The 22,055-nt window shown below is 45.6% G+C and overlaps 1 protein-coding gene across 2 annotated transcripts in view; it reads right to left on the bottom strand.

Moving 5' to 3' along the window:
- Nucleotides 1-22,055, bottom strand: part of MREG (melanoregulin) — a 94,166-nt gene that overhangs the window by 43,899 nt on the left and 28,212 nt on the right. Inside the window, exons 1-3 of one of the 2 annotated variants that reach the window (XM_069733395.1) lie at nucleotides 7,919-7,973; nucleotides 7,748-7,841; nucleotides 60-213 (exon numbers count right to left, since the gene is read on the bottom strand). In XM_069733395.1, coding sequence (XP_069589496.1) covers nucleotides 60-213; nucleotides 7,748-7,841; nucleotides 7,919-7,943 — 273 coding nt within the window. In that variant the 5' untranslated portion in view covers nucleotides 7,944-7,973. Of the gene's footprint in view, nucleotides 1-59; nucleotides 214-7,747; nucleotides 7,842-7,918; nucleotides 7,974-22,055 lie in introns of those variants that run through there. The other variant, XM_069733394.1, reaches the window with a different exon arrangement.

The following is a 22,055-nucleotide window of genomic DNA, read 5'->3' as shown; positions in this document are numbered from 1 at the left end:
ATGGCTTATGCATGCGGCTTTGCATGATCCCTTATATCTTTTTAATGCTCTCAACCCACCTCTGAGTCCTTTTCCAGTTGGCATCTGGTCTGAATCCAGGAATGTAGCATTCTATCATCCACAGCTTCTGTGTGAGACAGGTCATGAGGTGAGCTCCACAGGTTTCTCTCATCATCATTGATCACAGAGTAATTCTGGATGTGGTTGTTATTACTAATAAAACAAAAGATTCATTATACGAGTTATTATTATTATTTATTTTGAGAGCACCATTGATTACATTGCACTGTACATATGAAAGGGGCTTACATAAAAAAAAAATACAAATAAAATTACAATGAACAAACACAATGACAGACAGGTAAAGAGGGGAGAGGACCATGCCCTCATTAGGGTTACAATTTACAGTATAATTGGGAAGGAGACAGTAGGTTGCGGGTTGCAGCAGCTCCAGTGGTGGAGAGGTGGCTGCGGGGTCATTGCAGGCTGCATGTTTTCTTGAAGAGATGGGTTTTCAAGTTCAGTCATAAAGTTCTGAGTGTGGTGGATAATCAGATGTGCTGGGGTACAGAATTCCATAGAACGGGGAATACTTACATATAGGTTTAGAAGAGATATGGATATGGAGGTCTTGGGAGGACTGGAGGTTAATTGTGTGAAGATATATGGAGCTTATGGACGGTCTTGTAGGTCAGGGTTACTTTATATTATGTCCATAAAGATTTCAGAATAGCAACATTATACTTTTTTAAAAGTGGTGTGATCAAAATTTGATCTAGAAAAACGCTAAAAGTGGCCTAAACCAAGAGAGCCTTAATTAATCTAGTTAAAGGGAACCTGTCACCTGAATTTGGCGGGACTGGTTTTCGGTCATATGGGCGGAGTTTTTGGGTGTTTGATTCACCCTTTCCTTACCTGCTGGCTGCATGCTGGCCGCAATATTGGATTGAAGTTCATTCTATGTCCTCCGTAGTACATGCCTGCGCAAGGCAGATGCGTCGTGTTTTGGCAGACCGTTGGCACAAAAAAAGCTACATGTAACTTTTTTTGTGTGTTGTGTCCGCCATTTCCGACTGTGCATGTGGATAGCCCCCACGTAAGGGCAATGGGGTACTCGGTACCGGGTCATTCAGTTCCCTCCACTGGGATGTCACGGTGGCCCGACCCGGACCGAGGCCCTATGAGGGGCGCCCAATAAAAGAGGTAGAGTTTTTAGATAATGGTAATGTTCGTGACGCCACCTGTGGTATTCAGTCGGTGACCGATGCTGCTTAGGGGTCTGCTGGGGTGATGGAATGGCAGCTAGATGGTATACCTTCCCACAGGTGAAGTATATCCCCAGGGCTTCCCAGAAGTGTAGATGGTGGATGGTGCAAGGTGCGGTGAATAACGAGGACACAATGGGTGAAGTCTCTTTACCTTTACTGAAGGCTTCAGCATCCACAGTCCAGGGTGCCGGATGTCAGGGTAGGCAGAGTCCGGCCGGTCTGATGGCAATTCCAGAGTCCCCTTATCCAGGTAGAAATCAGTAGCCTTTCCCTTGCGCACAGTAACATAGTAGGTCCCTACGTGCATTAGATCCCATAGGGTCCTCACTCTTGTTACTCTTCTCTCTGTCCCCCAGATGGATAGGAACAACCCGTATGACGGTGGTGGCCTGAGGCTATTTTATAGGGACCCTAGCGTCGCCCCTCCTCCGCGTTGCCACCTTGTCTGCTTAGCTTCTTAGGTTGGGCAGCCAACTTGGAATCGACTGTCCTGCCGGTCTCTGAAGTAAAGCGTAGAGTCTATTACTCCCTCGGTGTTCCGGCTACTGGATCTGCGCTCAGTGGGAGGCAGCCTGCTTCTAGCTGGTCTCCAATGGTGTTTTACTCCTGTTGCTACGACTTCTGTGCTCACTCACTACGGCACACTTCCTTTCTTGTCCTTTCTTGGGAGGCTGCAGCATGGGTTGCAGGCGCAGCTCCGTATCCTTCTTTCTTTCCTGGGCCGAGCCCAGTCTGCTTCTCTCCTACTGACTATCTCCTTCTCCCTCCAGTCAGCTTCTCCTCCAACTGACCTGACTTCCTAACCAACCCCCAGTTTTACCCAAGTGTGAGGAGTGGCCTAATAGATAGAACCTTTTGCTCCCCCTGGTGGCCGGCGTGTGAAGTGTGTGTGTGGCTGTGATACCTGGCAGGGTGAACTCCTTTGGTGCCATCAGATGTAACATCGCTCCCCCTGGTGGAAGAACGACATTACTGCAACGACCAGGACTCTGGGGCGCTGCACATGTGCAGCCGGAACTCCGCCCCTCCTCCCTGGACCTTACAATGGGGCAGCGGATGCGTTGAAAAGCTGCATCCGCTGCCCCCATTGTGCTTTTTCTTCACAGCATGCGTTGGTACGTCGGCCCGATGCTTGTGTGAAAGTAGCCTAAGTTCCCTCACTCTAGACTAGTATGTCTCAGGAATTATACAGGCTATTTGCATGTGCCAGCTGTATTTTACAATTGACACCCCCTCTTCTCTAAGGCTGGTTTCACATTTGCAGACGAGGGCTTTGTAGAGGACTGCATAGTTCCTCCGCTACACCCTGCCCAGTGCCGCGCCTCTTCCTTCAGCTCTGCCTACGTTGGAATGTGTCCTGCATACCCTATCTTTAACATTGGGTACGCAGGCCATGCAGATATATGCAGATACCTTTGCATGCATCGCTTTCACTCTGCGCAGACCTGCGTCGAATGCAACATGTTGCATTTTGTTGCGGTCGGTGCAGCGTGAAAGCGAAGCATGCTGAGGCATCCGCATATATCTGCATGTCCTGCGTACCCAATGTTAAAAATAGGGTACGCAGGATGCATGCTGATGTAGGCGAAGGAAGAGGCCCGGCAGTGGGCAGAGCTTAATGGAGGAACTACGCAGTCCTTTGCAAAGCCCTCATCTGCAAATGTGAAACTAGCCTTAGCTAGTATTTAAGATAACTTTGATACCAGCAGTTTAACCCCTTAGATGCTGCAGTCATAGATCAGAAGGAACGGGGGCGTGGTTTGCCAAGGGACAGGAGTGGACGTGCTTTTGCAGGGCTCCTGCTAATCCCTTAATTGCTACTAATTTAGCCTACGTAAATCTGGACTATTCTATTCCTCAACACCTATAAACATGCCAGGATCAAGAGGGAAGAGGAAAATCGCTGGCACACCTAAGAATTCTCCCTCATTTGGGCAGTGAAGTACCCGGGAGAAAAACAATGGCGGCAGCAGCAGGCTTCCCCCTGGTGGGGAAGAAAGAAGTCCCGGGAGCCTAAGCAGTGGAGCTAACAGCCGAAAACCAGCGGTCCTGCGGCACCAAAGTGCACAGAAAATCACCCAGACAGCAGCTCCGAGGTCCCCTGCCCCTGCACCAACTCTGACAAAGACTGCAGGTACATCGGTGGGAGGCTGTTGTGAGTTCTGTTTTTGGGCTCCCTCTGGTGGTTACTGATGGTACTGGGTGATTTGTGTTCTGCTGTCTCTGGTGTCCACCTGTTCTATTAGGATTTGGGAGTTTCATATTTAACCGGGCTTTCTTGTCATTTCCCCGCCGGCTATCAAGGTTATCAGAGTGTTTTGTTACCTCAGCTTCTGGCTTCAGTAATCTTCAGGACAAGCTAAGTTTTTGATTTTCTTGTTCCACGTTTTGATTTATTTTTGTCTTGTCCAGCTTGCATATAATTGTTTCTTTGCTGCTGGTTGCTCTAGCGGGCTGTAATTGCTCCTCATGTTCCATGAGTTGGAACATGAGTTCAAGTAATTACAGGATGGTTTTTTGAAGGGTTTTTTGCTGACCGCGCAGTTTACTTTTGTATCCTCTGCTATCTAGTTTTAGCGGGCCTCATTTTGCTGAATCTGATTTCATACTGTGTATGTGCCTTCCTCTCATTTCACCGTCATTATATGTGGGGGGCTGCTATTTCTGTGGGGTATTTCTCTGGAGGCAAGAGAGGTCTGTGTTTCTTCTAATAGGGGAAGTTAGATCTTCGGCTGGTGTGAGACGTCTAGGATCAACGTAGGCACGTTCCCCGGCTATTGTTATTTGTGTGTTCAGGTTTAGGGTCGCGGTCAGCTCAGGTTCCATCACCCTAGAGCTCGTTGGTGCTTGTCCTTTTGTGATTCCCTGCCATTGGAATCATGACAGGAGGCAGAGGGACCACTGAGAATCACAATGCAGCGACGCAGCGGAGGGACACTCTGAACGGCACAGAGGTGCCGGCTACGAGGATCCTGACGCCTGTCAAGCCAGTGACACCGGGCAAGTCAGCGACGATGGGCGATGAGGAAAGGAGAGGGAGCCAAGGATCCTTGTCAGCGGCGCAAGCCGCCGCGCCGCTATGGGAGCCAGGAGCGGAGAATCGGACGGAGCGACAGACCGGCCGCGGAGTAATCCTGCAGATGCAGCGCGGCTCACTGAGGTACGATGCGAAGGAGTTCGTACCCGGAAGTGACAGGAGACGCCAGACGCCGGGAGCTGCAGCAGGGGAAAGAGAATCTACAGAGAAGCGGCGGGTCTCGCCTGCTGCACTGGCTCTTGAGGGAGAGTGCTTGGGGAGGCGATCGCCCCCCCAGAGTAAGGGGGGGGAGGTTGCTCCCCAATAAAAATAGCGTTATTAAAAGTGACATTGAAAAAGATATTCAAGGAGGGGGCAGGTTTGTGAGGGATGGGGCAGAGCCATATTGACAGCAGTGACCCAGCCTCAGTTGTGGCTCCCTCTCACCCCCATTACGGAGTTATGATGGGAAGGAGGCATTAGAAATGAAATTGGGCAATCAAATGAACACCACCAATGAGTGCCTATATGATAATGAATACACTTCATTTGGAAAAATAGCTGAACATGCTGCTTTGCTGCCCAAATCACTTATTAAATCTTTCGCCATTAGGCTTGAAGAGAAACTTAAAGAACAGCCTATTTTTGATAACCCTTATTTGACCCCTGACCTTTCTATGACATCTCTGGTGGAGAGGGATACACAATCAGACAATCACACAATTTCTTCAGCTTCCTCTGACCGCGATTATAAAGATCTTATGGATGACTGTGACAATGAGGGGTTAACAGATTCAGAGGGGTGCTCAGAGGAGTCCAGTGATATGGTGGACTTAAGTGGTTCAGATGACACATCAAAAACCTCAGATGTGAGCGACATGGAGCAGGAGCAGCCTTGTACTGAGGTCCTTAATTACTTCCTGATTGATAAAATTGTGGCCTCTGATGAGTATCCCTCTATGAAATTCATGGTCAACCTGTGTAAGGCTCTTCTGTCATCTATGGAGCTAAAGGGAACTAGGTCATCTGAAAAAATATTCAAAAAACTATTCAGAGAAGTTTTTTCGCAAATTGGCGGAGCCCCATTCTCTAACGTCAACACGACCGCTGATGATTCCCCCAACATCCCGAATAAATCCTACTCTCCAAGCAAACACCAAGGGTTGGCGTCTTGTAATAATGCGGAGGGCGAGCCTGCACGTCCAGATCCCCTGGTCAATCTAAAAAACGATATAGACTCCTTCAGGGCCAAATTATCTGATTTTGAAAATTACAAAAGAAAAAACAACTTGAAAGTCCGCGGTATCCCGGAATCGGTGGGGAAATCCCAGTTAGAAAAATATATTTCCTCTATGATATCTTACATGCTCCCCGAAACTAAAGGTAAAAACCTAATAGTAAAAGCATTTAGGATACGGAGACCTCCCTTTCTCCCGCCTAATACTGCCGCGGATGTCATCGTCTCACTATACCCCAATTGGCTTAGAGACTCGCTGCTCGTCGCCGCAAGGGAGCCAAGGTTCCTCTCGTCTCATTATGGACACTTGACATTGTATAGGGATCTGTGCAAAGATACTATACAAAAACGTAAATTGTTTCAGCTCGCCACCAATAGACTGCATCAGGCTGGAATGCAATATAACTGGCACCAGTTCTCTAGCCTGAGATTCCTCTTCGCGGCAAAATGGCGTACTTTTACTTCTCCAGCAGAGGCGATGGACTTCCTAGATCGTGCGGGTATAGGACATCCCGGATCTTCTTCTGACCCTACTTCCAAACCCAAAATTAACTCCTGAACGTTTCTCTTCTCTTTGTATAGTCCAGGTCACAACATGTGATTGAACCGAACTTGTTGCTCAATTAGTCTTGGACCATTAACGATGGTCCTACCTTGACAGGCTGTCATTTTTTCCCATCAGTTACACAAATTTTGGTTACTAAATTTTCGCAATATTAATTAAGTGATGCTACTTATTTTAATATGCAGCTTCATACATAATTTCAGCCGCTGGCCTACACTATTTTTAGTTAACTTCGTAGCCTACTGCACCTTTAAAGTCATCCGTTATTACATAGTTTAGAGAGCTACATATACTATTCTTGTCTATGCATATTTTACCTAACCTACTCTTAAGTGGTTCTCTTACGATACAGCTACCATGTTTAATTCTACTGAACTAAATGTCTGCTTGTCTCCCCTATTGTATAGGGGTCTTTCCCTAGTCTCATATCCCTTCCCTCCCTCATTTACCCTTCCCGGTTAAATACAAAATTCAATAAAGTTTCTTTGGAAAAAAAAAAAAAGATCAGAAGGAACGGAGAGTTCACCTGTTACCCCATTATATACTCTCTAATGGTACAATGGAAAACTAAAAGTCATCCTGCAAAAATTTACTGTCATACATATAATAAAACAAAAAATTGTGTTATTTATATCGCATAATAATCACTGAAAAACAAATCCCCAAAAATCAATGAACGAATTACCTTTTCTCCCCCCCAGGCTACGTTCATACGATGAGCTTTTGATGTTGCAGAATTTCTGCACCTATTAGGTTGTGCTTTTTAATTTCGTTTGTGTTTGGTTTTTTCCTTTTTTTTTCTTTATACTGCTTTTTTGGTGTCTTTTTGATGTGTCTAAAGCTGCTATGTTTTTGATACATTTTGTATCTGGCTTTCACAAAACTTTGATATGAAGCAGATTACATATCTTTTTATGTGTTTCCACCACGGAAACAAACTAAACATGCATGTAGGTTTTTTTATTTGCGGATTTTCCACCTCTAATGCACCCATTCAGTATAAATGGTTACTTGCATTTTTTCGAAAATACGCAACATCAATAAACTCACCAAAAACGTGGAATGTAACCCAAGATGCTGCGTTTTTGACGCTGCAAAAACTCACCAAAATCTCATCGTCTGAACATAGCCTTAGGTTCCTATGATGAGTTTTTAGAGATTTTACTATGCTGTGTAGTTTTGAAAAAAAATGCAAGTATCCTATTTTATTTAACGGATGCAGAAAATCTGCAACGTCAAAAACTCAACATGGGAACGTAGCCTTGTAATCCCCAAATAGTTACACTTTATATATGTTTTCTACAAAATATACCAATAAAACAAATGCATCTCAGTTAAGGAAAAAAAAAAAAAAAAACCACACAAACAAACATCCAGCCCTCATGCGGCCATTTCAATTGAAAAGAGTTATTGGTAAAAAATGAAAAAAAAAAAACCATTCCTGTGGCATTTCCAGCACTGCATGCCTGGGCACCTGGCACTATAATGAATACAATATATCACCACTGCTTCTGGCACACAGCTTACTCATTATATATATATATATATATATATATATATATATATATATATATATATATATATATATATATATATTTTTATGTTAAATATTTTAAGCTATAATACAATGTATAAAACTAAAGAAAAGAAAATGCACTTACTTTACAAGAGGCTGCTTCTCATGTTTAGGGTAATCAATGCATCCAAGTCTAAGGCAACAAAAGGCACACAGCCAATCTTTCATACCCATGGGTTCTGACATAAAATAAAGAGACATGCAGTCAGAAATAAAGTGTTCACCTGGCCCTCGCTCACCATCACAATATACTGACCATTCAGCTTTATCTGCTGACACATAAATTACACACTTCAGAGGCTAAGAAACTCAGCAAAAGTGCAGGACTCCACATTATTCATCCTCCTCTGCAGGGGATTTAACATTCCCTTGGAGGATCATGCAGAGTAGAAAGTTAAAAAAGCAAAACAACCCTATTCTCCAGTCATACATTTTATAACACAAACTGCCTTGATTGACCACATTAGTCAGATGTTAATTGAGCATTAGCACTTGAGTGACAACATACATAGGAGTATTATTCATCATGCATTTTAAAGTACAGTTTTTGGGCAGATTTAGGGTATGTGCATATGACGTCCTTTTTTCAAGGATTCTGCCTGAAATCCAGTGAAAAAAAAATATCCTAAATGGGCTAAAAAGAATGAACATATGCTTTGCAGTATCCAAATTACTCTCTGTACACATGTTCAGTTTTTTTAGTTCAACTTCAGGCTTCAAAACTAGTAAGGCCGGCGTCACACTGGCGTATTGCATCCGATGCGAGATCATCGGATGCGATATGCTAATGACACTCGGCTCCTGCTCGCAGCAGAGCAGGAGCCGAGTGTCATGCATCTGTGCTCCGATTCTCTCGCACAGGGAGGACCGCAGCACAGCTGCGGAGGAGGCGGAGAAATGAATTTCTCCATCTCCTCCATTGCTGGGATCCGCTTATAACGCACATCACTCGGATGATATCCGAGTGGTGTGCGCTGTCTCACTCGCACCCACAGGCTCATATGGGTGCGAGTGAGCCGAGAGTTTTCCTCAGTCCGAGACAATCGCAGCATGCTGCGATTGTCTTGGACCGAAGAAAACAGCCGACAAAAAGTCGGCTGCTGGGAGCTGCCCCATAGCTTAACATTGGTCCGAGTGCAATGCGATTTTTTATCGCATTGCACTCGGCCGTTTAAAACGTCAGTGTGACGCCGGCCTAAGGCTACATTCCCTACACTCCCACAATGAGCTGTTGTTGAATTTTTGATGTTGCAGAATTTCTGCACCATTTCTGCACCTATTATTTAAATTAAGTTTACTTGTGTTTTTTATTACTTTTTTGTGTGCATTTTTTGACGTGCATTTTTAGTGCATTTTATACACTGCAGTTTTTGTCTCTGGCGTGTCTGCTTTAGGCCGGTTTCACATGTCCTGATATATCCGTACCGGAGATATCAGTGTCCGTGTGTGTACTATGTGCGGCACACATGTGTCAACTCTGTGCCGCATCAGTACCATATGGACCGCTGCCGGGAAAGTAGCGCTACTGTAAGTGCTGTTCCCCAGCAGTTGGTGCTGAAGCCGGCTGTCATCTATTCTCCCCTGCTCTGCTGGTGATCAGCGTGAGCAGAGGAGAATGAATGAATGAGAAGCAGCAGGCACATGCTCAGTAACTAGCTGTGACATCACTGAGTCTGTGCTCGCTGCCAGCATGAACTCCTGTGACTGCAGGACCATGGGAGAATGCAAGTGATAAGGTCACTGTGACAGAGCCAGAGCTTGAACTGCTGTGACCTCATCATTTGCATTCTCCCATGGTCCTGACGTCACAGGAGTTCATGCCGGCAGTGAGCACAGACTCATAGACGTCACCGCTAGTTACTGAGCCTGTGCCTGCTGCTTCTCATTCATTCATTCTCCCATGTGTTAACTGTGTGCTGCATCAGTACGACACGGACGGCCGCCGGGGAAGTAGCGCTACTGTAAGCGCTGTTCCCCGGCGGTTGGTGCTAAAGTCGGCTGTCATCCATTCTCCCCTGCTCTGCTGGTGATCGGCGTGAGCAGAGAAGAATGAATGTGGAGCAAAACTGTGTGGTGTATGATTTCATTAAAATACGTTATTCTTACTGTGTGGTGTTTATTTAACCCTTTATTAACTATAGGATTTGTAATGGAAAGGTGTCTTATTGACACCTCTCCATTACTAAACCGGGCTTAATGTCACCTTTCAATAGAAAGGTGATATTAACCCCCATTACCCCATTTGCCACTGTTACAGGGCAAGTGGGAAGAACCGGGCAAAGCTCCAGAATTGGCGCATCTAATATATGCACCTTTTCTGGGCAGCTGCGGGCTGCTATTTTTAGGCTGGGGGGGCCATATCCATGGCCCCTTACCAGCCTGAGAATAGCAGCCCGCACCTGTTAGTTTTGCCAGGTTGGTTTAAAAACATAGGGGGACCCCACATCGAGATTTTCATTCATTCACTCTCTACTGCTCACGCTATTCGCCGGCAGAGCAAGGGAGAATGGATGAAAGCCGTGTTCAGCACCAGTCGCCGGGGAATAGCAGCTTACCAATGCGCTCCTTCCCCAATGGCCCTTCGTGCACACGGAGGACAGTGTGCACTTTTCTCCGTGTGCGTGTGTGTAGCATGTTTTGCGGTCCTTGTGTTCAGGTGAAAATGGACATGTCTGCATGTTTTGCACACGGTCCGTGAACACACGCTGACATGTGCATAGACCCATTCCTTTGAAAGGGTGTACGTGTGTCAGTGTCTCCGGTACGTGAGAAAACTGTCACCACACGTACCGGAGACACTGACATGTGAAACCGGATTTACATAAAGCTGCTTGGTTTTTGATACTTTCTGGAATTTAACTTTGGCAAAACTTCATTGATATACTTAGGAGTGTCTTACATGCATGTTTCTGTTGTGGAAATGCAGTTAAAACATATGAGCCTTCACCTGCAGAATTTTGCACACCTAATGTAAGTGTATAGGGAAATTCTGCACAGAAAGCTCAGCACACCTGTAAAAGAAATTGACGTGTTGCGAATTTGAAACACGGTTCGTAGGTCATTTTAATCTGCATTTAAAGAAAACACAGTGGACATGAGATTTCCATAAATCACATCCACTTTGCTGGAACCGTAAGACAGTGTGTTTTTGACACAGCATAAAATACGCAGCATCAAAAACTCATCAAATGCTCATCATATGGCCTATAGCGATGAAAGTAGGTACCTTCTGACCATTTTCAGGAACCAATGCTGCCAGCAAACACAGCCAGAGAGAAGCCAAAGAAAAAGCTTCATGAAAAACAAAGCCTGAATTTTCCTGAAGTATTTTCTGCTTTAATAACTGAGCGGGTACGCTGGTGTCTAAAGGACATCGGCGCCGATTTATCATTTCCTTTAGGCCTACTTTTTTGTCTAATTTTGTGCCTTATTTTTTGTTTGCACTCAATTTATTATTCTATTTACCTTTTTTAAAAGTTTATTTTATATGTGCTCGCCTATTTTCCCACTTTGTGGATAGAACTTAATGATTTCAGGAAAGCAACCTTTTTTTTCTTTCCGCCAAATGCATGCGCAGCATACGCCACTTTGATGAATTTGGCAGAATAAACTTTAGCTAATGCCTAAAATCTTAGCAAATGCCTAAAGACAAAAGAAAAGGAAAAGTTCACCGGTTATAGGAGTCCATCACCACAAGACTGTGAGCAGTGCTAGCACATGCTGCTCAGTGTCTCTGCTGGATGGCAGCCTGTATTGTGAAGCAACAATTCATGCTGCCATCTAGATGTAATAGAGCTAGACGTGTCACGTGACAATTGGATTATTATCTTCTTGTCAGAGAATTGGAGATTAGGTTGCTTTATTATTTAATTTTTGTTACAGGAGACATTGGCTTCAGTGGACTGGGTGATGACATGCGTATGATTTCATTTACATTCATTAAAGGGAACCTGTCACCTGAATTTGGTGGGACCGGTTTTCAGTCATATGGGCGGAGTTTTCGGGTGTTTGATTCACCCTTTCCTTACCCGCTGGCTGCATGCTGGCCGCAATATATGATTGAAGTTCATTCTCTGTCCTCCGTAGTACACGCCTGCGCAAGGCAATCGAGCCTGGGAACTTTTTCAGAATCCCACGCTCGAGTTCATATGAGTTCATCCAGCAGGGGGCACATCACCGCGACTCAAGGCAACTACAGTACATTTCCCTGCATTCCATTTATTCACGAAGTTTCACAGTCAGGAGCACAGCTGCATTAGCAGAGCTCCTGGGTGTAAAATGATTTAACCCCTTCAGATGGATTTACAGTGTGGGACAAGACTGTAACTCCTCTCAGCGTCGCAGCTCTTCCTGTATGAGCGGTCACGTGGTGCTGCTTATTACAGTTATGAATATGCGGCTCCACCCCTATGGGAAGCCCGCAGGGAGCCCCCTCCCTGCGCGATGCTTCCCTGTACCAACGGCACATCGCGATTATGTTTGATCGCGGTGTGCCAGGGGTTAATGTGCCGGGGGCGGTCCGTGACCACTCCTGGCACATAGTGCCGGATGTCAGCTGCGATAGCCAGCTGACACCCGGCCGCGATCGGCCGCGCTCCCCCCCGTGAGCGCGGCCGATTGCATATGACGTACTATCCTGTCACTGGGAATTAAGTCCCAGGGCACCTTGATGGGATAGTATGTCATATGGGATTAAGGGGTTAAAAAAATATAAAAGAAAAAAATAAATAAATATTCAAATCAACCCCCTTTCACCCCATTCAAAATAAAGCAATTATAAAAAAATCAAATATACACATATTTGGTGTCGCCGCTTTCAGAATCGTGCGATCTATCAATATTAAAAAAAGGATTAACCTGATGGCTGATCACCCCCCTGAAGTTGTTGTCTATGCGTTTGGTTTGGCCTCCCATTGAATTCAAGGGGGCTCGAATAAGTTCAGCGAACTGTTCAGCAAACTGTTTGGCGAACATTGTGAAATTTTCCAAACCGAAACAAACCTTAAAAGGTTCACTCATCTCTAGTCAGAATGAAGTGCAAAATCGGGCAGCAATAGATAAATGAACAGAGCACAAAATAACAAGCAAATAGAGCAAATGCTACAATTGGCAGAGATCTATGCGTAAGAACTCAGCTAAGTAGCAAGGTGTTAATTAGAAACAGTAAGCCCCTGCAAGAAGCCCGGCACATCCAAGTCTCTGATTGGATGACTGAGCTGTCAGTCAACACATTGGTAGCTTATCTCTGGATGGCCACTCCATAATGCTACAGGGACAAAACTTATGGAGGAAGCTATCATCCAAATCCAGGTGATCATGATTTTGTGGTGGATAAGACCTAGGAACCAGTGAGGGGTGCCAAGGATGTGATGTCATCAGAGGATTAAGGTGTTAGATTTAAATACTTTAAAAAGGTTTAAATTAGAAATACTAGCAGTGACAATGTGTGGCTAAAGGTACCGTCACACATAACGATTTCTTTAACGATATCGTTGCTTTTTGTGACGTAGCAATGATATCATTAACGAAATCGTTATGTGTGACAGCGACCAACTATCAGGCCCCTGCTGGGAGATCGTTGGTCGCTGGGAATGATCAGGACCTTTTTTTTGGTCGCTGATCACCTGCTGTCATCGCTGAATCGGCGTGTGTGATGCCGATCCAGTGATGTGTTCACTGGTAACCAGGGTAAATATCGGGTTACTAAGCGCAGGGCCGCGATTAGTAACCCGATGTTTACCCTGGTTACCATTGTAAATGTAAAAAAAAAAAAAACAGTACATACTCACATTCCGGTGTCTGTCATGTCCCTCGCCGTCAGCTTCCCACACTGAATGTGAGCACCGGCCGTAAAGCACAGCGGTGACGTCACTCGTATCTGCACCAAAATGCTATCATTAAAAACATCATCTCGGCACGCAAAAAATAAGCCCTCAACCGACCCCAGATCACGAAAAATGGAGACGCTACGAGTATCGGAAAATGGCGCAATTTTTATTTTTTATTTTTAGCAAAGTTTGGAATTTTTTTTCACCACTTAGATAAAAAATAACCTAGTAATGTTAGGTGTCTATGAACTCGTACTGACCTGGAGAATCATAATGGCAGGTCAGTTTTAGCATTTAGTGAACCTAGCAAAAAAGCCAAACAAAAAACAAGTGTGGGATTGCACTTTTTTTGCAATTTCACCGCACTTGGAATTTTTTTCCCTTTTCTAGTACACGACATGCTAAAACCAATGATGTCGTTCAAAAGGACAACTCATCCCGCAAAAAATAAGCCCTCACATGGCCAAATTTACAGAAAAATAAAAAAGTTATGGCTCTGGGAAGGAGGAGAGTGAAAAACGAACACGGAAAAATGAAATATCCCAAGGTCATGAAGGGGTTAAAGGATCCTCTGGAGCAAAATCTGCTTGTTCTTTGATCAACTCTGGAGCGGGTGATGATACACTTGCTGTTGGTAGAGGAGCCTCAATAGTGCCTGGAATCTCTGTTGGTGGGGTCAGGACTTGTGTTTATTTCTTCATCTTCAGTCTTGTATGATCCTTATGTACATGATGGGTCAGAGCATTCTTTAGCAGGTGTTTTGTTGTTGTCCTCAGTTATTTCTATTTTTAAAGAAGAGCTGTCACTCAGAAACAGGAGTTAAATACCTTGTAAAACTCCAAAGTTTCCGTGATTCTGCTGCTATTTTCCATTTTGCGTTGCATCACTCCATTTGCTGCTTTTGGTAACAGTATGTGCAATCTATGAATGCAGACTAATTGAGCATTTCTTCACAGTCTGGCACTTTCACCCTTTCTTCCAAGATGCAGCCAAATACAGCTTGTCAGCATCTGAGTCTCCTTGAACAGCTGCTGAGGTGTGAGTGGCAGTATCTGGGATGAAAGCGCATTCCCCCAGAAAAGACTCTGAAAACATGCTCAGTTGGTCTACAACCAGAGAATTCACATAATGTGATTCAAAAGCAATAAATGTTAATATTTCTGAAATGGCAGGGCAAAACAAGAAAAAAAAGTAGCGGAAACGGGGAGTTGAAGGATATTTTATGAGGTATTTAGTTTAATTTTTGGAGCAATTTGATAGGTCTTTTTTAAGGTTTTTTTTTATGGTTTCTGTTTTCTTCCCTTTTTTGATACTATGAAGATCTGTAGAGCAATATGAATTTGGATTGTGTTGTGCCATATCTTTAGTGTATAGATTTATTGTATTTTATTGTATTCTCTTGTAGACTGTAAGCTCTCACGAGCAGGGTCGTCTTATTGTGCTTTAATTATTGTATTGTTAACGTTGTTACTTATGACTGTTGTGTTTGAAACTGTTAAGCTGTAAAGCGCTGCGGAATATGTTGGCGCTATATAAATAAAGATTATTATTATTATTATCATTTATTTTGCTCATTATTGTGTTCACAGACTAGCAATTTGCATGCAGTGATTCTTCATCAGTGATGCCTATCTGTTCATGTTTCATAAGTAGTAGGGTTGAGCGAAACGGGTCGAACATTTTCAAAAGTCGCCGACTTTTGACAAAGTCGGGTTTCATGAAACCCGATCCGACCCCTGTGCGGGGTCGGCCATGCGGTACGCGACTTTCGCGCCAAAGTCGCGTTTCAATGACGCGAAAAGCGCCATTTCTCAGCCAATGAAGGTAAACGCAGAGTGTGGGCAGCGTGATGACATAGGTCCTGGTCCCCACCATCTTAGAGAAGGGCATTGCAGTGATTGGCTTGCTGTCTGCGGCGTCACAGGGGCTATAAAGGGGAGTTCCCGCCGACCGCCATGTTACTGCTGCTGATCTGAGCTTAGGGAGAAGTTGCTGCCGCTTCGTCAGAAGCAGGGATAGCGTTAGGCAGGGTCCATTAACCACCAAACCGCTTGTGCTGTAGCGATTTCCACAGCCCAACACCACCTTCGGTGTGCAGGGACAGTGGAAGCTACATTTTTTTTTTTTTTCCTCAGCGCTGTAGCTCATTGGGCTGCCCTAGAAGGCTCCCTGATAGCTGCATTGCTGTGTGTTCGCCGCTGTGCAAAGCAACTGCTTTTTTCAAAGCACAAATCCTCTTGTTCCTTCCTTTCTGCACAGCTATCTTGTTGGTTTGTCCACACTTTTTATTTAATTTGTGCATCAGTCCACTCCTTATTGCTGCCTGCCATACCTGGCTGAGATTACTGCAGGGAGATAGTAATTGAAGGACAGTTCCTTTTTTTTTTTTTTTTGTGGGAGATTAAGATTGGCATTTCTGCTAGAGTGCCATCCCTGTCTGTGTCATCTCTCACTCAGTGGGCCATAGAAAGCCTATTTATTTTTTTGCTTGATTTGGGTTATAAAATCTACCTGAAAAAATCACTACATCAATCAGTGGGAGAAAAATATTGGCCTCAGGGCTTGTGTGCCACTCCTTACTCCTGTGTGTGCCATCTCTCACTCAGTGGGCCATAGAAAGCCTATTTATTTTTTTGCTTGATTTGGGTTCCAAAATCTACCTGAAAAAATCACAACATCAATCAGTGGGAGAAAAATATTGGCCTCTGGGCTTGTGTGCCACTCCTGACTCCTGTGTGCGTCCTCTCTCACTCAGTGGGCCCTACAAAGCCTATTTTTTTTATTTGTTTTCTAAATTCTCCCTGAAACAATCATTTCATTTTATTTGGTTTATAAATTCTTCCTTAAAAAATCATTTTTTTTTATTATTTTTTTTTCTAAAGTCTCCCTTTAAAAAAAAACAAAAAAAACAAATCAGTGGAAGATTAATATTTACATTTGCGCTTCAGTGACAGTCCTGCGTGTGTGGCATCTCTCTCATTTGTTGCCACCAACAACAGAGTGTGTAACATTGTGCCTGATTTTCGTTGTGGTCTCACCCACCTGTAAAGGGGTAGCTAAATCATACTGAAGTTATAGCTCACCGTGTAAGTTGTGTGACAGCAACAAATACCGTTAGTTTGGTAACGTTTTTAAAACAATGAGGAAGTCTGGTGGAAGAGGTCGTGGCCGGGGGCGTTCATTGTCAGCTGGTAATGAGGGTAGTGGTAGTGGTGGAGCATCAGGTGGTCGTGGGAAAAAAAATATTGCACCTAAGTCTGGAGCTGTGGAGCCAGGTTCGTCGTCTGGCTACACAAGGCCTCGAACGCTCCCTTTTCTGGGAGTAGGAAAACCGCTTTTAAAGCCAGAGCAGCAAGAGCAAGTTTTGGCTTATCTTGCTGACTCAGCCTCTAGCTCTTTTGCCTCCTCTCGTGAAACTGGTAAAAGTAAAAGCAGCGCGTCGTTAGTGGATGTTCACGGTCAGGGACAAGTCGCTTCCTTGTCCTCTTCAGCAAAAACAACAACAGAGAAGAATGCAGCAGGCGACACAACGGGTTACTCCATGGAGCTCTTTACACATACCGTCCCTGGCTTAGAAAGTGAAGCAGTTAACAGTCCATGCCCATTACAAGTTGAATCTGACATGGAGTACACTGATGCACAGCCACAGCCAGACTACTATGCTGGTCCTTTGACTCAGACCACAACATTGCCCTCGCAGGGTGCTGATCAAGAATCAGACCCTGATGAGACTATGTTGCCCCATCACGAACGCTATACCACCGACCGACACGGTGACACAGACGAAGTTGCACACGAGCTACAAGAAGAGGTAATAGATGACCCAGTTCTTGACCCCGATTGGCAGCCATTGGGGGAACAGGGTGCAGGCGGCAGCAGTTCTGAAGCGGAGGAGGAGGGGCCGCAGCAGGCATCAACATCGAAACAGGTTCCATCTGCCGGGCCCGTATCTTGCCCAATATGCGTGGCAAAGTCAAAACCTGTTGGAGGACAGCGTGGCCATCCGGTTAAAGCTCAGTCTGCAATGCCTGAAAAGGTATCCGATGCTAGAAAGAGTGCAGTCTGGCATTTTTTTAAACAACATCCAATTGATCAGCGCAAAGTCATCTGTCAAAAATGTTCAACTTAAGCCACGTATAGGGTGTATACAAATATAATACCCCTAGAGGTCCTCAAACAACAATAGGCACATAAGCTAGGAGAACAACTCATATATATAAATCGAAAATATAACTTTTATTAGACCATGTTAAAATATCTAATGGATAATGACGTCGCTTGTGAACAGTGCCAAAAAAAAGTGCTCATATAACCAGTGCTCTATTAAAAAAATGGTTTTGTCTCACCAAATAGTCCTTATTCCGGGAGTATCCACTGCAATACCTCGGGGGGAGGGGGAGAAAAATGTCTCTATACTACCCCAGTCGTGCCCCTGCGTGGCTCCCGCCCTGACAAGGGCAGTTCCCAAGTCAGTCTAATGTATTGTACCCACCACGATAAGGTAACCTTCCCTACGCGTTTCCTCTCCCATAGGGGAGAATCCTCAGGGGAACTAGCTGAAATATATATATGTGGGGAATTTTCTTTTCAAGATGAAGGGAGTCCCTGCGTCGGCAGGTAACACCCGTGTCCAGTGCTCCCAGTTATGGGCACAGACTTACCAGAAGTCTGTGCCCATAACTGGGAGCACTGGACACGGGTGTTACCTGCCGACGCAGGGACTCCCTTCATCTTGAAAAGAAAATTCCCCACATATATATATTTCAGCTAGTTCCCCTGAGGATTCTCCCCTATGGGAGAGGAAACGCGTAGGGAAGGTTACCTTATCGTGGTGGGTACAATACATTAGACTGACTTGGGAACTGCCCTTGTCAGGGCGGGAGCCACGCAGGGGCACGACTGGGGTAGTATAGAGACATTTTTCTCCCCCTCCCCCCGAGGTATTGCAGTGGATACTCCCGGAATAAGGACTATTTGGTGAGAAAAAACCATTTTTTTAATAGAGCACTGGTTATATGAGCACTTTTTTTTTGGCACTGTTCACAAGCGACGTCATTATCCATTAGATATTTTAACATGGTCTAATAAAAGTTATATTTTAGATTTATATATATGAGTTGTTCTCCTAGCTTATGTGCCTAAAAATGTTCAACTACCTTAAGCAGAGGGCAGAATCTGAAAAGTCTCAATACAAGTTGCATGCATAGACATTTAACCACCATGCATTTGCCAGCTTGGACTAACTACCAAACGTCCCTTAAGGTTGTAGCACCCTCGGCCAATGAAGCTAGTCATCAACGCAACATCCCTTCCGGCAGTGTAGGGCCACCATTTTCTGCACCACCTGCAGTATCTGTGCAGGTTTCTTTGCCAGGCCAAAGCAGTCAGGGTCAGGGAATCACCAGTTTCGTAGTAGGAAACACTGCATCTAGGGCACCGGCGGCAACAATACCATCTCCCACCGTCTCTCAGTCTGCCATGTCCACCGGCACCCCCGCTAGTTCCACGATCTCCAGCTCTCCAGTCCAGCTCACCCTACATGAGACTATGGTTAGAAAAAGGAAGTACTTAGCCTCGCATCCGCGTACACAGGGTTTGAACGCACACATAGCTAGACTAATCTCGTTAGAGATGATGCCCTACCAGTTAGTTGAAAGCAAAGCTTTCAAAGCCCTGATGGACTACGCTGTACCACGCTACGAGCTACCCAGTCGACACTTTTTTTCCAGAAAAGCCATCCCAGCCCTCCACCAGCATGTTAAAGAGCGCATCGTCCATGCACTTAGGCAATCTGTGAGCACAAAGGTGCACCTGACAACAGATGCATGGACCAGTAGGCATGGCCAGGGACGTTACGTGTCCATCACGGCACACTGGGTAAATGTGGTGGATGCAGGGTCCACAGGGGACAGCAAGTTTGGGACAGTTCTGCCTAGCCCACGGTCTAGGAAACAGTTGGCTGTAGCCGTTCGCACCCCCTCCTCCTCCTCCTCGTCCTCCTGCAGAAGCGAGACCTCGTCCACAGACTGCAGTCGCACAACCACTCCATCCGCAGCTGCCACTGTTGCACAGCAGGTCTCCCATTATGGGGCAGCTACTGGCAAACGTCAGCAGGCTGTATTGGCTATGAAGTGTTTGGGCGACAACAGACACACCGCTGAAGTTCTGTCCGAGTTCTTGCAGAAAGAAACGCAGTCGTGGCTGGGCACTGTAGATCTTGAGGCAGGCAAGGTAGTGAGTGATAACGGAAGGAATTTCATGGCTGCCATCTCCCTTTCCCAACTGAAACACATTCCTTGCCTGGCTCACACCTTAAACCTGGTGGTGCAGTGCTTCCTGAAAAGTTATCCGGGGTTATCCGACCTGCTCCTCAAAGTGCGTGGACTTTGCTCACATATCCGCCGTTCGCCCGTACACTCCAGCCGTATGCAGACCTATCAGCGTTCTTTGAACCTTCCCCAGCATCGCCTATTCATAGACGTTGCAACAAGGTGGAACTCAACACTGCACATGCTTCAGAGACTGTGTGAACAGAGGCGGGCTGTTATGTTTTTGTGGGAGGATACACATACACGGGCAGGCAGTAGGATGGCAGACATGGAGTTGTCAGGTGTGCAGTGGTCGAAGATTCAAGACATGTGTCAAGTCCTTCAGTGTTTTGAGGAATGCACACGGCTGGTTAGTGCAGACAATGCCATGATAAGCATGAGCATCCCCCTAATGAGTCTGCTGATGCAAAGTTTGACGCACATAAAGGATCAGGCGTCTGCAGCTGAGGAAGAGGAAAGCCTTGATGACAGTCAGCCATTGTCTGACCAGGGCAGTGTACAGGACGAGGTAGCGGGCGAAGAGGAGGAGGAGGACGAGGAGGATGATGGGGATGATTATATTTTTAATGAGGAAGCTTTTCCGGGGCCAGTGGAAATTGTTGGCGCGGCAAGGCCGGGTTCTGGTTTTTGGAGGGACACAAGTGACGTGGATTTGCCTGAAACTGCCCCTCAACCAAGCACAACCACAGATTTAAGAACTGGAACTTTGGGCCACATGGCGGATTATGCCTTACGTATCCTCAAAAGGGACACACGCATAACAAAAATGATGAACGATGACGATTACTGGTTGGCCTGCCTCCTTGATCCTCGCTATAAAGGCAAATTGCAAAATATAATGCCACATGAGAACTTGGAACTAATATTAGCAACCAAACAATCAACTCTTATTGACCGTTTGCTTCTGGCATTCCCTGCACACAGCGCCCGTGATCGTTCTAACACGAGCTGCAGGGGCCAGCAGACCAGAGGTGTTAGAGGGGCAGAAATCAGAAGTGGCGTTGGCCAGAGGGGTTTTCTGACCAGGTTGTGGAGTGATTTTGCTATGACCGCAGACAGGACAGGTACTGCAGCATCAATTCAAAGTGACAGGAGACAACATTTGTCCAGTATGGTTACTAACTATTTTTCATCCCTTATCGACGTTCTCCCTCAACCGTCATTCCCATTTGATTACTGGGCATCAAAATTAGACACCTGGCCAGAATTGGCAGAATATGCATTGCAGGAGCTTGCTTGTCCGGCAGCTAGTGTCCTATCAGAAAGAGTATTCAGTGCTGCAGGTTCAATACTAACAGAAAAAAGGACTCGTCTGGCTACCCAAAATGTAGATGATCTAACCTTCATTAAAATGAACCACAACTGGATTTCAAAATCTTTTGCCCCACCTTGCCCGGCTGACACCTAGCTTTCCTATGTAAAGGTCTTGCCTGTGGACTATTCTGAATGACTTTTCCAATCTCGTAATTTGCAGCACCTGATTGTCCAGCATCCGACATGTTAACACCTCCCTAAATGGCCAAAGTCCCCACACGGGGCCGTGGTATCGCCACTTGGCGCCAGCACCCGTGAGAGTACGGTTTGTCTGAAGAGGTGGGTGTGCCCACTTTTGGTCGACGGCACTGCCACTAGGTCCCTCATAGTACAATAAAGTGTCTGGCGGTGGTGGTGCGCACCCAACGTCAGACACACCGTTGTAATATGAGGGGCCCTGGGCCTGTACCGCCGGCCACAAGACAGTCCCCCCCCCAGGTCAAACAGTGCTCTACCACTTGCAAAATTTTCTCTCACAGCTCCACCAATGTTTAGTCTATGCGCTGACATCCTTCAATGCCTGGCACTGTCAATACCATTGTATTGACATTTTTCTTATGTTAGGCCTTCGAAGCCTGTCTGCGGTCACTCCTTCCACTAGGCCTCCACTGACCTGTCTACTGCTGCCCGTGTTCCCCTGGAACCAATTTAAAATTGCCTACAGCCAGCCCAATTTATTATGTTTAGGGCTTCGAAGCCTGTCTGCGGGCCCTCCTTCCACTAGGCCTCCACTGACCTGTCTACTGCCGCCCGTGTTCCCCTGGAACCAATTTTAAATTGCCTACAGCCCAATTTTTGTTATGTTAGGCCTTCGAAGCCTGTCTGCGGCCCATTCTTTCCACTACTACTACACTGACCTGGCTACTGCCGCCCGTGTTCCCCTGGAACCAATTTTAAATTGCCTACAGCCAGCCCAATTTAT

The sequence above is a fragment of the Ranitomeya imitator genome, chromosome 7, assembly GCF_032444005.1.
Source record: "Ranitomeya imitator isolate aRanImi1 chromosome 7, aRanImi1.pri, whole genome shotgun sequence".
NCBI lineage: Eukaryota > Metazoa > Chordata > Amphibia > Anura > Dendrobatidae > Ranitomeya > Ranitomeya imitator.
The sequence above is the reverse complement of the archived record's forward strand: the minus strand, read 5'-3'. Positions and strand labels throughout refer to the sequence as shown.